The sequence below is a fragment of the Ambystoma mexicanum genome, chromosome 11 (genome assembly GCF_040938575.1).
Source record: "Ambystoma mexicanum isolate Mex_15411 chromosome 11, UKY_AmexF1_1, whole genome shotgun sequence".
NCBI lineage: Eukaryota > Metazoa > Chordata > Amphibia > Caudata > Ambystomatidae > Ambystoma > Ambystoma mexicanum.
The window spans coordinates 941,336,421-941,353,241 of NC_090934.1; the positions used below are offsets into that span (position 1 = coordinate 941,336,421).

The 16,821-nt window shown below is 46.5% G+C and overlaps 1 protein-coding gene across 3 annotated transcripts in view; it reads left to right on the forward strand.

The window, feature by feature from the left end:
* Positions 1-16,821, forward strand: part of PGGHG (protein-glucosylgalactosylhydroxylysine glucosidase) — a 394,441-nt gene that overhangs the window by 264,541 nt on the left and 113,079 nt on the right. For all 3 annotated transcript variants that reach the window (XM_069624088.1, XM_069624089.1, XM_069624090.1), the window contains exon 4: positions 7,794-8,226. In XM_069624088.1, coding sequence (XP_069480189.1) covers positions 7,794-8,226 — 433 coding nt within the window. The remainder of the gene's footprint in view (positions 1-7,793; positions 8,227-16,821) is intronic.

Here is a 16,821-nt window from a genome sequence, read left to right on the forward strand (position 1 = left end):
TTTCTCTACTGTTCCTTCTCACAACCCACCTCCAACTCCGGGTACTGCTCGCTAGTCTATGCACAGCATGTGATTCTAAGCAGATTAACAAACATCAGAAGACAATGTATTACTTACCGTAAAAGCATTTCTGATGGTTGTATCTGCTTAGATTCACATGCGCCCACCCTTCCTCCCCGCTTGAATGGAAAGAACATAGACATCTTTCTACATCTCCCTCTCTTCTCTGTACTCACTCACGTATAGAAGGCTCCCTCAGGGCAGAAGAAATACAAACAGAGGGACCTCGACGCGTGAGGGGTTGTGGGTACACTGCACGTCACTATAGGGATAGTGTTACAGACACGCCTTGTCGACGTCCCCTTTTCGACTACGAAAAACAAAATGCAATACTCCGCAGTGACCACTGGATGTCGGACTATGCACAGCATGTGAATCTAAGCAGATACAACCATCAGAGATGCTTTTACGGTAAGTAATGCTGCATTGATATATATATATATATATATATATATATATATATATATATATATATATTATATCTGTTTGTGTGTGTTATTCCTTCTTTACTTTACCGTGGGATCTCAGAACAGGCCCCACTCCACATGTGCATTGAAACACTTTTGGTCCTCTAGTGTCCATGTACTTTCGAGCACCCCGTGTAGATCGTGTTCATGTTACATTTGTGGTTTAAAGATTGTATCTTTCTACACGCATGCAACTCAAATATGTATCAATTCTAAAAAACAGTAACATTAAAAAGTAATATATCTCATTCATAATTAACTACACTCGATACATATGTATTTGTAACATTGGGGCCAGTTCACCGCCACCCCCAGTCATAAATACGGCGCATGCAACATGAACGCCTCTTAATCATGGGGACCCTTGCTGACAACGCCAGCAAGGTTCAGAACACTGAACACTTTTAAGTGATCTGAATGTTCTCTGGCAGATGCCCTCGTATGTAGACTCCGGTTGTGTGGCATTCAGACCCCTCTCCTATCTCTCTGAAAAGACCCAGGGCGTCCTAGACATCTGGCAACTGGCACGTGTAGCTGGCAGAGATGGCTACCTGGAAGATTCTGCACCTTAACAATGTTTTTAATGTCCATGAGATCTCTGCTATCACCTGGCTTCAGCTCCCTCTGCATTGTCCAAGGTCATAGTTAGAAGTAAAATATTCTGTGATTCTTGCAGGTTGCAGTCAGCCTTGCACTGTGTAAATGGTTTCATCTCTCAGTGATTGTAGAGGTCCCCCAGTTTTGTGTCCCTCTGCTTCGTGTAGAACTTTTGATGACAAGGCTGGCATATGCTAATGAGGTGTGAACATCGATGAAGGTTATTAAGCTATGCTATACCAAACACTAAGCAACGGTCACATGATGTAGTGCATTACCAGAGATTTGAGCTGGTCTTTTTGGGGAGACATGGAGCCATCCAAATATGTCAGAGGCAGGTTTTGGTGCCAGATGTGGTGAAGGGCTCCCCAAGGGTCACCAGCCAATTACATTTGACGAATTTGCGAGGGGCCGTTCTGGGTCTCAATGACGGTGGCCACAAACTGAGCTGCTTCCTCAGCCCCACCATTGAAATATGTATCCCAGACATTGCTGGTTCCCTGTGCACCAATGGCATTTGCTTTTCACTCATTTTCTATATTCAAGGGTTGTGAGATTGCAAACTATTTTTGTAGGCTGGGCACTGTACCAGGCCTGAGAGCATTGGGCCTGTATAGATTTTTTTCTTTTCAACCTAGCTTTTCTCCCCTGCCATATAATACTGTGGATATGACCCTGGAGTGGGGGCATGTCCGGTTGGGGAACAGAGACGGTCAGAGTCTGGAAACTGGGAGGGCATGATAGGATATGATAGGTTATTTATAATGCGCTTAATACCCAGAGGTTTCTAAGTGCGGACCCGGGGATCGAACCTGTGGTGCTCCGTGTCGTCTTGCTTCCAAGGCGAGCATGTTGCCCCTGAGCTATCCTCCTGAGACATTCATCTTAAAAGCTGTGAATTTCTACAATCAAGAGATATGTAGATGCCGGACTATAACTTTTGATACATTTTAAGGTGATTCGCTCAGTACAAAGTGTCATGAGATGGGGAATAGATACCACAGAATTTGATTGACCTGGTGGACGGACCATGGTAGAGAGCCTATGTTAAAGATAGACAACCGCAAGCTTTGTCACCTAAAGGACCTCTGATATGGAGGTATTCACTTTAAATTCCCTTTTGCAGTAGGCAGCATGGCTCTAATCTGGTGCCTGCCCTCTCTTGTCCGGCACCGCTCTTGCCAACCTCCGGCAATTGCCCACTCTATTACGTATGGCTGCACATCTCCCCTTGCTTCCTCTCCCGCTAGCAGCACATCTGATCTGAGTGTACCGAGAACTGTGAAGGATCTGTTTTTTAATCCCACCTCGCCATGTCTCACATCTCACCCATTCTTCTTGGAGCACCGCAAAGGAATTTTCTAATTGCAATTGGCACTGTATAAATCAGACTTCATTAATTAAGTAAATGAATACATCCTGAAGCGCGAGAATAGGATTGTATTTAGCTTAAGCCCCCATAGGTGGGACAGTGGGCATGTCACTGCTGGTATAACAATCTCCAAAGAGGCATGTTATGAGATTGCAAACAGCGGTGGACTCCCACTAGAATGCTACTTGGCTCCATGCCAGTAGTAAACAGCAATGGAGCCTGCAACCTTGCTTTGTCCCCCTCCTGTACGAGCTCTAGCGCACTGCTTATTGTCTATGATCAGCCATACTGCCAAATGGGCCACCCTACATGCTGCAAAACCATGCATAGTCTATGCTAAAATGGGGGCGGCGCCTTCATAGAAGGAGGTGTTGAAACTGTGCAGGGCGGGGCTTCTTCTAGCTGCTAGTGTGGAGATTGCAGAAATGATTGCAGCCTCTGTAATTGGGAGGTTAGGGAACTCTCTCTACTCAACTGTTAATGTAGGCAATGGGTTCAAGACCAGGAAGGATTCCTAGCAGGCAGAGTCTGGCCTGTCAGCAGTGTACAGGGTTTGGTCCAGTTTATCTGGCACCCTACCCGAGCCAGCCGCATCTGCCTTACTGATGCTCTGTATCTGCGCTTTCTTTTGTTCAGCCCCGAGCTCCTGTAGCTGTTTGTCCCTGAATTGTTCACATGTTCAAGCTTCTGTAGCTGTTTGTCCCTGAATTGTTCACATGTTCGTGTTGCTCTGCAATCGGTAGCTTGCTTTCAACCTTATTAGTCAGTAGCACAGCAGTGTGCTCTGTGGGCCTCGATCCCTTGATTGTAGGCAATGCTTCCATGTTTCCCGGCTGCCTTCAAAGATTATCTTCAATGAGCCTTCAAAGTCCTAAAGTCAGCCAACCGCTCAATTCATTATCCGCCGAGTAAGCTTCACTGCAGGCTTGTTTTATGGGATGAATTCGGTGATCAAATGTCTAATTGATTCTATTAGTCGGATCTCAGCAGATAATCCTCCAGGTTTGTCTTCTCCAGAGTGGTTTGAGCGATTCCAGGAGGGCAGAGATTGGGGTGTGGAGATTGGGGTGTGGTCCAACAGGAGGCTGATTACTCCTATGTCGCCCCCCAGTGCAGATTTCAGAAGGCCGGGGCTCAGGAGGATAAAGCCTAGTCTCGAAAACAACCCATGGACATGAGAGTAAAAGGTGTCGTTGCGATCGCTGGGGTGAAGGCTTCGATGCGTATACCCTATCCCCACCTCTGTCAGTGATTCCTGGTGTGCCATTGAAAACTCCACCGGTTGTATACAGTGTGTGGGTGTGTGTGTGAGACAAGAGGGCGCTGTCGACACTTGGGTTCAACACTACACTTAAGTCGCCTGCCACGAGCAGCACACCGGACCCGGGCAGTGAGAAAGAGACGGAGGGCACATTGCGGCCCCTTTCATTATACCCACCCGCACCCCCCCCCAATCTACTTCCGGCGCTGGGCAGTGGTGCCTGCACATGACGTCACCCTCCCTCCCGGCGATGAGGTGCTGCCTCCCCCTACGGGTGTCCCTTCCCTTATGGTCCGCCTCCACGCCTCTCAACCCGCTGTCCAGGCAAAGTTTGCCCCGGGGCGCTTTCATTCTCCTAAAAGACCTGCCCTATCTGCCCCAGGTGCAATCTTTGCCCAAATGCCCTTGGAAACTTTGGCAGCAGCAGGAGACGTAGGTAGCTAGCTTACCTTACGTTTTGAAAATAATAAAAGCGTTGATTGGAGATGCATTTCCATTGACATGCAAAATAATATTCACCTGTAGCTTTTGAATTAAAAGCATATTGCTAGTTTGGACAAAATGGACAAATATATATACAGCAAAAAAGAAAAAAAAAAAAGAAAGCTATTGTGAAACTGCTCCAGAAACAACATTTTACTTCAGTTAGCAAAACAGTTCAATTTTCTTTGCGTTCCACAGTCAGGTGTTGTTTTCAAACCAGAGTTGCAAAAAGACCTGGCACAAAGAAGATGTCTGCAAACGGTGTCCAGTTAAAGTACCTAATACAAAAGGATCGAATGCCAAAGGGTCGACTCAATTTGACCTAAAACCAAAGGGTCACATTTTTAAAAAAATAATCTATTTTTGAGTTTCCGTTTTTGAAAAAAAAGTGGTTTTACCACATAAAATGTCACATACTGGACGTCACAAAGTGCCTCTTGTATTACTTCTGCTTACTACCTCTCTACCTTAAATCTTCCCTCCCCATCACCCCTTTGAGAATGAAAGACTTCTGTGACGCCATTTTCTGCGATGCCTCTGCTGCCACTACAAATGAAAATCGGGGGGCCCACACACCTGTTGCTGCCCAGGGCCCTGCAAATCCTAGGTCTGCCCCTGCTTCAAAGTGCGGCCGATTTCTACATTTGTTAATGATGTTGTCTGTGTTTTCCCAGTCCCATCGGATTTTGTTTTGGTGGTGGTTGTTGGAATGGGGAAAATGCACACGCTGTTAGACTGTAGCTTTGCGGCCAGAGGATTCACAGGCAGTTCTGCAGAAGAGAGCAGGGTCGGACCTGGGCATGCCATAGTCTCAGGCACCAGTGAAAAAGTGGCCGACAGTTGCAAAAGGCAGTTCATTCCATTTGTGACAGACTCTTTGAATAATGCCCATGGGGGAGTTTTTTGATAAAATATGATGCAAATTGTGCATTTTAAAGCAATGGTCAAAACAACTAGCCACATGGTGAAGTAACTCAACAAACTAGCCCACATTGGCCAAAACAGTGGGTCCCTTTGACCCAAAATAACTGGGCCACATTAGCATTTAGGGTTTTTGGTTCGGGCATTGCCCTATGGTGTGATTTATTTCCCACAGAATATCTAACACACCGCAGGAAGAGGTATTTCTCTCACTGAATCTGGGATATATTTTCATCATGACACGTTGGTGTAACCTGTTTTGCACTGTTGTGCTATGTGACATCAACCATCAAGGCACCGAAGTTCATAATATGTAGGGAGACTTCCGGTAGAGTAGGAATCTTAGCAGGGGGTGGAGCCCGACCCAACATTTTGGAGGGATTGGGGAGGTGGGGTGGGGAGGATGGATGACAGTTTTGAAAGCTGGTTGTGATGGGTGCTGTTAACCCACTGCTGTGTCGACCCCCACCCCTTCCTCTGAGCCTCTGGGTTGAATAGCTGGGTCACCTTCCTTTGGCCCATTAGATGCATCTTTCAACCCAATTCAGGGGACATTTAGTTCCACGTCGGTGTGTTGCTAATCATTGGAGGGTGAGCCATCTAAAAGCTGGGCCCAGTAGTTAAGCCTTTGGCTTCAGCACAGGGTTACATTGATAAGGCCTGGCAGGCTTTTGTCCTCTCCCTCCATACTTTTGCTGCTGTCACATTAATGATTGTTTAAACATTATTAGCATCCGGCGAGGGAAAATCAGATTGTAACATGCAATCTGATTGGCCCTCGCCGGGGCTTTACCTGACCGGGAATTCCTCTCCTAAGGTTCCTTTCCTTTGTCCCCGTTGGAGGGGTGTGGCAGCCCCCCAGTCAATGAGGAGGCTCGGAATGGGGTAATCCCCGCCTGAGTCACCCTACGGCTGGAGGCTTCCATCTTCCTCCGCGGGGGATTGAGGTGGTTCCCTCCTTACTCCCCCAATCCAAACAATCCTCTCCCCATCCTCCCAACCCCACTTACCTTCTTTTTGGTCCATTTCGGGAGCAGACACGCTGGGAACACTTCTGTCCCCAGTGCGTTCGCTCCCGATCCGTGACAGGCGTCATGGAAAGTAAGATGGGACTACACGTAGTCCCTTCGCTCCTTTCCTTGGTGGCCATTTTCTTTGTTTACATTTATTTTTTGAATGGCCCCATGGAAAGTGAGAAGGGACTAGTTGTAGTCCCTTCTCACTTTCCATGGTGGCCATTTTATTTTTTATTTGTTTATCTTTTTCCATTCATTTTGAATGGCCGCCATGGAAAGGTAAAACGGACTCTGTTTTCCCTTCCCCGGTAGCCAATTCTTTTTCTGTTCCAAAACGCCAGAGCGTTTCAGAACAGAAACGCAATGCTCTTAGTACCCCAGTCTTGCGGGCCGGGTTACTAATAGTAATAAGCCCCATACAGGGGGGGCATTACCACTAAAGGTAATGCCCCGAGGCATTCGTTAAGGCCCTCGCTTTGCTTGGGCCTGTAACTATGGGCCACAGGGCATTACCTGAAGTGGTAAATGCCCCCCCTGCGAGGGGCTTATTGCTTAAGTAAATAATAGCTCTCCATGTAAGAAATTTGAAAGGCTCTTGCCATTGCTCCTGTAGTCCCCGGTTGGGCATCACGGCAGAGTGTTCCTTCTCCCTCAAAGTGGGAGGGCTTGCCAGGGGCTGGCGCCACCCATGAATCTTACACCTACTGTAAATTGTATCCATTTCATATTACTTTAGCCCATTTTACTGAAGTCAGTTTTAGAGCTGTCACAATGTCATTGGTGTTGCCGGTCACGTTGCATCACTTCCTGTGATGTCATCAATTTTGCAACCTTTTTTATCCACTCAAGATTGGGCGCTGCTACGGGATGGTATTACATCAAAGAAGGAAAAGCCAAGCAAAGCCTGTAAAAGAGGTGGTTCATTTATTGTTTTGTATAATATGGCTATCCAACAGTTTCCCATTCAGGGCCTAACTCTCCCATCAAACATGCTTTTAGGACGTACGTTCTAACTTAGTGCGTGGGCTTACCTTGACCATGGGCCACACCCTGTCAGTCACTAATACTTCTGGGCAACATTTAAAAAAGGGTACCGGGTTCACTGCGAACTGTGAGACTGTTAGAGGTGGGCCAATCCAAAGGTCGACATGGCAATACGTTTTTGAGTCCCAAAATCAACAAACAGAATTGTCTTTTCCAAATCTTTCCGTAGATTTGCCATTGATGGGAATTCCCAATGTTTCCACTTCATAATTTGTATTTTTTTTGTATTTTCATTTTACTTTATATAGCACCTTTGTCCAAAGCGCTTTACATGAGAAAGGTCATCGGTACATAAAATCAGTAATGCAAATCAGTGTTCAAATACTGCCAAGGTTGCAAAGCTCCCTCTTTGCTTGCGTCCAGTACTTGTCTTCCAGTTTCTTACTATGATCCTATTTGCTGGTGGCCAGAGCCACAGAGTGGCATCTGTTGCTCCAGTATAGTATATATTCCTGGTTGAGAGGTTGCGTACAGTGCGCAGCCAAGCTGTGTGCAGCCAATGCTGTTTTTTTCCATGGTCTCTTTAGGTGGCTTTTCATAATGGTGATCAATGCTACTCTTGTTTATTTCAGATACATCTATGGAACAACCCTGATCCCTGAAGTGGCGGACTGCCCCTTGCAAAGTGTCCACATGATCCGATCGCCCATCCCACAGTCGGTGACACTCTCGGCTGGCGAGCAAGAGGAATCCTGGGATTTTTTTGCTGCTGTGGCAGACACAGAAGAGGAGGTGAAGAAGAGGTTCTCTGAAGGGCTGGCTCTGTCTGCTTCTGGCGAGCTGTGGACTACGCACGAGAAGGCTTGGGAGAAGCTCTGGGAAGGAGGATGCATCGACGCAGAGGGCCCACTCCCGCTGAGACAGGCCCTGTATGGGTGCTTGTACTATCTGCTGAGCTCACTCCCGCCCCTTGGATCTCCTGGACTCTTCAGTGGCATCAGCCCTGGTGGCTTATCTAATGGCCAGGAGGGGGAAGACTACTGGGGACATGCTTTCTGGGACCAGGTGAGTTGTCTTTTACCTGGCTACTTCCAGGGCGTGGAACATTTGTTACACTGACACATAAGCTATATACATTCAATGCCAGTTATTACAAATGTTTATAGCAGGGATCTGTAACCTGCGCCTCTAAAAACGTTTTGGACTGTGATTCCCATTGACCCCTCCCCATTGACAATGCTGTCTTGGGTTGATGGTAGTTGTAGTCCAAAACATCTATAGAGCCAAACGTGGCAGACCCCTGGTCTAGAGGCTCAGAGTGCAACAGAGATGCCTCATTGGTAGCACGTGGGAGCCTTCCCTTTCTTCACTATATATGTCCCAAACAACCAAAGGTGAGACTCCTGTCGTGGGCATACTGCAGTGTGTAAATATTGTGATACTTTATAGTTAGCCTTACCCTCTGTAACCCTCTGTACCCTCGGTGGGCTAGGGGAGTGCCAGTCACCATGGTATGCTTAGGATATAAAGTAGGCCATAGCAGAAAGAAAAAAGATTGCCCAGATTAGTGAACCATAAACGCTGCGAGTCCCATTGTGGAGTAAAAATCAGGAGAGGGGCAGGCTAAGATCCCTGTAGTGGAGGCTGATGCAGCATGCTGATATCCTATGGGAGAAGGTTGACGAGCTTCAAGGTGAGTGAGACTCATTGCCAGTGAGTGAGATTCTTCCCAAGTGATTGAGGGGTATCCTGGCGAGCGAGTGGAACTCATGTCAACTAACTCTCTCTGTAAATGACTGAATGAGGCTCACTTCTGGAGGTGCTGAATCCCGCGGATGGATTAACACTCACTTGCAGTCAGGTGTACCTTCTCCTAAAGTTCCATTGAGACTCCTTTCGAGTGAGACGTCTTGTCGCTAGATCTTTATATTCATTTCCAGTAGAACCAACTCCAATTTGACTGTAGGAAAAGGCAACATGTCATGCCAGCTCAGTCACAGGGGTAATCGATAGCATGATGCCTTTGTAAGGCTTGCAGGGCTGGAGTAGAACCAGACCGGCCATTTATAGAGACTAGACTGTGTCCTGAAATGTGCCTGACTCCTGAAATGTGCCCGACTCTTCCCTGCTCCACATGCCTATGCATTTTCGGAGGCTGAAGCCTGGTGTCTGAGTGACTCAGTCCCATTCTTATCTGCCTTTCAGGGGCACGACATCTTTGATGCACTGGGTCACTTCCTGGCAGCTCTACACGTCTCCCCATCGTTGCAGCCCACGTGGGTGCTTTAGTTCTGGTTCTCCCTTCTCCATACCAAGTAACAAGTGAGCTCTGTCCGGTCTGCTAAAGATAAAACCATGTTGCCTTCTTCCCATAATCCAGTATCAACATGTGGCTATGTCCTCTTGCTCAGTAGAGGCTCAGGTTGGCCCCCAAGGAATGCACACATTATATGCTTCCTTAGAAAGACTGGAGTTATCTTGAGTCTTGAGACGTTCAAATAATTGGATAACTGAAGAATGTTGCGCTCCAGCAGGGATAAAGGTTGTCAACATATATTGCCTGACAATTTGTCAAAAAGGATATTTTTATTTAAACCATAAGGCTACTCGTTATAGCATTCCTAGAAGTAATATACCTGTGCATCTTTCTGAATCCCTTCAGCTGTTGGTTGGAGAGGACCAGCAGGGACCCCATTACATAGCTATGATCCATTGAAGGATAGGTTGGAGGATTCCAGGGGAAAGCTATTCGAATCATCAACATTTCTGCAATGGAAGCGCTGTAAAAATCACTCAAAAGAAAAGTAAATTCAAAAGCTAAAGATTGTGGTGGTTCAAGCAATAAACCCAAACTTTCCAAGAGGGTGTCTTGGACATGAAATACATATCTACACCTGTTCAGTGCACCATTTAATTGACATTAGTGGATTTGCTACCGAAATGAACGTTTTCGGTCCGCATTATGTGGCCAACATTTAGCGCTATGTGTAGAAATATATTTGATATGCCCCTTTTCAATTTTCCAAGGTCCAGATTCCATGTGGACTTAACTATCACATAGCTTTAATACATACAACAACCGTTCCAACATGGCCGCCAAGTAGTTCGGGTCCGTCGCCACGGCAATGGACGCCTCAGAACTATCTAGTACGACAGCCAGTCGGTGACTTCTTACACATTGAGCGCACACAGCCCTCACTCATTCGAGCACGCCGGCGGAGCAACTGAATCTCCTTAAAGGTAGCCGAGACTTCTATCCTAAATCGATCGGTTTATAGACTAACAACAACGGCATATAGCACTTACTTGACTCACGTGGGCACCGATTGTACGCTTAGCAGCTATAAGATTCCATAGCCCCACAGTGGCCAGCAGCTCTCCTCATAGACATTGTGTGCATTTTTTATTCATCCCATTATTCTTACTATGGCACTCCTGCATCTTAGCTGGGATCCCATGATGAACTAATACCTTTTTGCGTGACATCCGCAGGGGATAGCAGTCTGCAGTGACACCCTAACCAGTAGTCACATCAAGCACGGTCTTGGCACCACACGCATTAGATGCAACAATCAACCCCTTACTCTAACACCTGGGTGATTCACTTCGTTGTCAATAAAAATAGTTCACCTCCACCTCTATCTCACCACAATCTAACCCTCCCTACACCATGGGTTATACGTCTTCACCATGCATGAATCTTTTGATAGATCATTTATCTCTGTGGAGCCCCATTTCCCATTTAATATGCATGGGGGCCACGTGGATTGATCGGGCACACCATTCAAAATCACTTGGTTTATTTTTGTCTTCCAGCAGTCCTCTTAGTGACAAAATCAAGCTTTGAAGTCCTTTATCGTTGCTTCTTGGTCCGAACCCTTGACTAGTTTTAGAGTGGATTCCCAAAATACTGTGTCAAACAAGCTAGACGCGGTAAGAAAACCACCTTTCTCCCTTTGAAGGAGGCCTCTTTCAAAATAAGGAGCATTTATATGCCTCACAAATTAAATTCAATAATTGATCCAAACGACCACATATGCCCTTACACACTCTCCTCTGTTAATTATTCGACAGAGCAAGACAGGATTCCACATTCAATGATCCATCACCCTACTCTTCCGTTTGTCCTGTTGAAGGCCACCTAATTCCAAGCACACTAGAGCAGCTACCTGTGGTCGAAGCACGCCTGTGTCTTGAACCAGATTGTATGATGCAATAAGACTCTGGGAATCTCTTTTCTGTTTGTCTTGTACAAAATATATTGACAACAATGTTTGTCTCGTTTATGTACCACTTGTACAGCCACTACACCCTTTATCCAATTGATTTGTTATTATTTTTGTGTATCCAGTTACTTGTTTGAAAAACTAAAATGTATTTGCGAAACACCATAAGAGTGGCATTTGTCATATGGCTCATTGAGTTTATGGGGTTGTTTCTGGTTTGGTCGACCTGATCAATTGTTTTACAAAGTCCTGTGTCAGAAGTAGCTTGGGAACAATTTGTTGGGGATCTTTACCATATAAATCAGGAAAGTACATAATTGCTCGAATTTGCAATACAAAAAACGTCTGATTTCCTACTTTAAAACAAATAGTATTCCTAATTAAGTCCATTAACACTCTTTGGATACAGAGCCCTGGTGGAGTTTCTATGTGCCTGATGCAACAGCATACTCTTTGGGCAAAAATCTTTACTTTTAGATTTTCTGCTAGTTTAAACCTGCTCTGTTCTGGAGTGGTGGGTGGACAGCATTGATATCTCTATTCATAAAGAAAATCACAGAGACCTGCCTGGGAGCTATCGGCCCATTGCCTTGTTAGATTCCTGTGGCCCAATATGTGCTCATTATATTCTTGAAGCTGTCACGAATGGTGTGACTCTAATACTATTCCCCATTCGAACAGACTGGCTTGTGCAAAAACCATTCTACTCGAGTTAATTGTCAAGCATCGACGTGCATGGTGAGTAAATACTGCAAGAATGGCGATTTTGATTCATTTTCCATCAGCCGTCAATCACGTGATTCATTGTCACCTATGGAACCAAATGGGATACTGCGGCATTTTTGTATTGCATACTAATACATGGATGAAGCTCCAAATGGGGTATTCTGGTCCGCTTAGTAAGTCAATGCGTGCTACTAATGGCCTTAAACAAGGATGTATCCTAGCACTGTTATTGTTCTCCATTCACCCACTCGATCTTCCTTACAGTCTTAAGCTTCTAGATGTCCCCCCTTGCATTATCACTCAACCAAACCAAGCGGTTATCCTCAATCCGACTCCTATTGGTCTTCAGTGGGCTATGCTTGTGTTTGAGGGATACTGTCGATTTTAGTTTCACTGTCTTTTATGAATATGTTGTATCTTTCAAATGAGACCTTTTACATTTTTGATAATACAATTTTGGAAATTGTGGACAGCATTTTTAAAGGGAAACATGATCTTTCTGTTCAGCACCCACACTTGCGTTTTCAAAATTCACCATGCAGTCTAAAAAAAAGCATGGTAACATAGCCTATTTTTAACAAGTTTGGAATCCCTTATTAAAATAATGTCCTATCCTTCCTATTGTGATAAAGTCCACAGCCTGACCTTGAGAACCAACAGCGGGGCTGGTCAAAGGGGCCAGTGGCACCACGCACTATTGCCTGCTGATCACAGAGGATGTATAAGGGGGATTCACAGACCACCCCAACCAGATCTCTGCACTAACACTAGGAGTATATGCACCCTTCCCATTCCTACAGATGCCCCTTGTCACCCGAGGATAGTCCCAACAGCTTTTCCACCTCCACTGACATGCCAAAACCCCTATGGGATAGTCACAGAGGCATTCATCCCCCCAAATGCATGAGCCCCAGGGGGGTAGTCACAGGAATTCTCGTACCCCAACACCGCTACAGGCATGCAGGAATCCTAAGGGGGGGTTAGTCACAGGGGCATTCATTCCTGCTTTTAATCTGCTTATAATCATATGCTGCCCCACAAAAGAGAGAAAAGGAGACGGCTCTAGTTCATCAGTAGACACCTTCCCATAAAGTAAGCACATTCAGAGAGCCATTCAAACTCCCTATTCTGACCCAAACATTGTAGGAACTTATTTCTTAGGGGACAACATAGCACCATTTCAAAGTCCCTGACAAGCAACCTTATGACTCACGATCGTACAGCCCACGGAGGGCCTTCTGCTGCAAAGTCATGCTTAATCCAAGACGTGCTGACTTGCGCAGAAGGATCAAGAAAGTAAACAAATTAAACTAATTTCCCTGGCATTGTGCGGGTTACAAATGTGCATTTGCCCTGCAACAGAAGAGGTATAAACAGAGCAGAGACCTTCCCATGCTTACCAAGAAATTTTTCAGATTTAGGTTCATAAACTAAGAGGGCTGAGGAACCCAGACTCACGCAGGCAATGACAATAGGACTTCCATGCTCTAGTTAAATCTAAGATGGCAGCAGGCCCTTGTGTAACCTCAGGTCAGCCCCCTTCCAAGTCACTTGACCACCAACCCATGGCAGAGTCTCCTAACAACACAGCCCTCAGTACACAGGTGTTCTTCATATCATTAAGCACCAGTGAAAGAGAGAAGAGTGCTGGGAGGGCAACAGGAGGAGACTGCGGAAGGCCGGAGGGAGACTTTGAGGGAGGCTGGAGGAAGAGCTAGTTAACATTAAAAAACATTTGTTGTGGAGTGGAGGAGGTAGTTCATCAAACAGAAGGAGAGTTTTTGGAGGAAGTTGGAGGAAGAGAAAGTTACCATCAACAGGCAGGGAATTGTTGGGCAGTGGAGGAGGCAGACATCACAGAAAGTTGGGATGAGGATGGAGGAAGTTCATTCAGGAGGTTGGAGGGAGATGCTTACATTAAGGAGGCGGGGAATTGTTATCAGGAGAAAAAGAGCTGTGAAGAGGCTAAAGGTGGAAGCAAGTTCCAAAGGCCCTTAACACCAGTGGCATAGAGGAAAGAACTGGAAGGTGAGATGCAGCCACTTCTGAAGGAGGGGGAGGAAATCAGGTACCATTTCTAGAAAGAGAGAAGAAGGATTTTCTGGAATAGCAGGAGGGTCCAGGACAGAAACTAGAACCGCATATAATAGCAGGGGTCAGAGACCCAAGAACATGGAAACAATGAGCTACACCATGTGTAGGGAACACTCTGAGCCGGACTTTAGACTGGTGGCAACAACCCCTGAGACAAAGGGATAGTGCCACCACCTAGGCTTTCTGGAGTAGTTCTTCTGGTTTTTCCCAAGTCTGGAACATATTGCCCATGGATAACCTGCCTGAGCTCTGGAGCATTATTACACATTTGCAACTAACAGCCTCTCTTCTCACAATCATTTAATCTCTATGAAGAACTTTGCCTGCAGATCCCCGCCAGCAACCTGTTTCTTCTCAATCACTTGTTTCAACCACCCTTGCCGGGTTTGCCTCAGACATCTCTTTACTACCAGCAGCCTTACCCTGTGCCCTCCTCCTTTCCAGTATTCGGAAGTGTGAACCTCTATCCAACCTGTATTCCAATTACCTGTGTCTCTCCATCTCTTGCTCTGCTCCCCAGGCCTGACCTCCCCATTAGGAAGTATTCAGGTTGATCGCATGGCTAATGTCTTTCACATCTGTGCCCTCTAGCCCTCTCTCTTGCTCTCTCTGACACTCTCTCAACCAGGGGTGTTGCCAAGTCTAGAAAAGATCTGGGGATACACTAATGTTGGTACTAACGGGACTCGGGGCTAGCTAGCCTTTTGGTTGTAATCCCAGAGCTTCTATCCTAGGCTACAACCAAAGAACCCAGGGCTATAGCTCCCTCAGCCCCACCTAGCAACGCCTCTGCTCTCGACATTCCTCTGTGGTGTATAGATCTCCTGCCTTCTGAGACTGAATTGCTTCACGTTTTTTGCTATCACATGTGGGCTCAATGTCCAACATCCCCTGTCCTCTTGCATGGTTGGACTTTTTGGCCTTTCCTTAATTTTCCATCTGCTGCGTAATAAGGTTGTATGCCTTTTCCTGCTCGATGGGTTTTTTGCTCGGCCCAACTTCTCGTTTCTCCAACTTCTTGCAGCATATTGTTCCCTATGAGCAGTTGCTCGACCCCAGGTGGTTGACACATGCACATGCTCACCCCCTCCCAAAAACGAATCCCACCACCTCCACATTTGCCACTTTAGCTGTTTCCCAATATCCTCCCTGTTCTTTTCTGTTCAGGGTACCCTCACCAAATCTCCCTTTCCTATGCCCCAATTGCTACATCCAAACTATGACACCCACTAACCCCCGTGCTGCACCAACCCCACCTGCCTCAATTCCCTCTGTTAGTTACCCCGGACCCACCAACCCTTCATCCTACCCTCATTACAAGCCTATCCCCACAATATTGCACCCCTATACCCTCCTACCACAGCCCCCTCAACACCTTACAAGCATACCCACACCATACATGTTCTCTCAACACCCTGCAACCTCACCCCCTTCCACAATTTACATGCTTACCCCTACCAAACATTCCCCACACCAGCCCCCTCCTCACCTCGTCCCTGCCCATCACTAAATGGTTGATGCTGTCCTGTGGAAACTGCATTTTTGTGGCATTTGAACGTTTGTTTGCTGCTGCCATTATCATCACTGTCATCACAGCATTGCGAGCCGTAGGGGGCTCTTGCTGTGCACCGGCCGCTTCCTGGAGGAGGCGGAGCTCACTTGCACTCACGTGACCAATCACGTGACTTCCTGGTCTACAAAGCGCAGACCCAACCACCCTTGCGGCGTTAAGTCCGACAGGGGTAAAGGCCTTGGGCTGTTGAGCGGCTGTTTGGCGCTGGTGGTGCACAATTCTGGGAGACTGCAGAGGAATCCCCTCTTTGATCCCTTCAGAGCGCTTCTTTACTCTTCGAAGTTGCGCCCAGCCTTAGTCTGTGTTTACTCATGGATAACACTGCTCGGCAGCAAGTCCAGTCTGGCCAAATCGACCTCTGATTAATCTCTGAGTGTGCCCGCGTTGCTGCTTATCAGCACGGACAATGGAACTGCCCCAAGGCGACTCAGTGGCATCACAACCTGGCATCGGAGCGCATACTAGAAATCGTCTACTACAGCTGCGGAGGCAACACTCCAAACCAGGAAAAACCAAGGTAAGCGATTTATGCATTAATGTTGATGTGTCACCGTTGCACAGAGAAATCTCGCCCGCAAATGCTAACGTTCCCGCAACCATGGAGACAGTTACCTTGATTCCGGTCAGGTCTGTTAAGCTGACTTGTACCAAAACTGCGACTACAACCTCGCTTGACGAGCCTGTGTTTGGCAAGTTGATTACAGACTCTTTAGATATTGCAGTTATGATGGAGGCCGCCATATCTACCCACCAACTTAATATAAACACCTCGTCCCAATCACCTTTGAAGCCAACTACTGAAGAAAGCCAAATCTCTGAACTTCTACCAACAGGAGACTCCGAACACTTAACGTGTCCAGAAGCAAATCACTCTCATCTAACTTCAGATGACTTTGCGAGTAATAGCATGCAGTTGCCTCCACCTACTGTATATCTAGATGCCTCGGAAACATTTTTGTTTGACATCACGGATGCTGACCTGCTGGCAATGCGGTCGCCGTCCATTGGAACGCTGAACTCACTTGCATTACAAACAAGTTC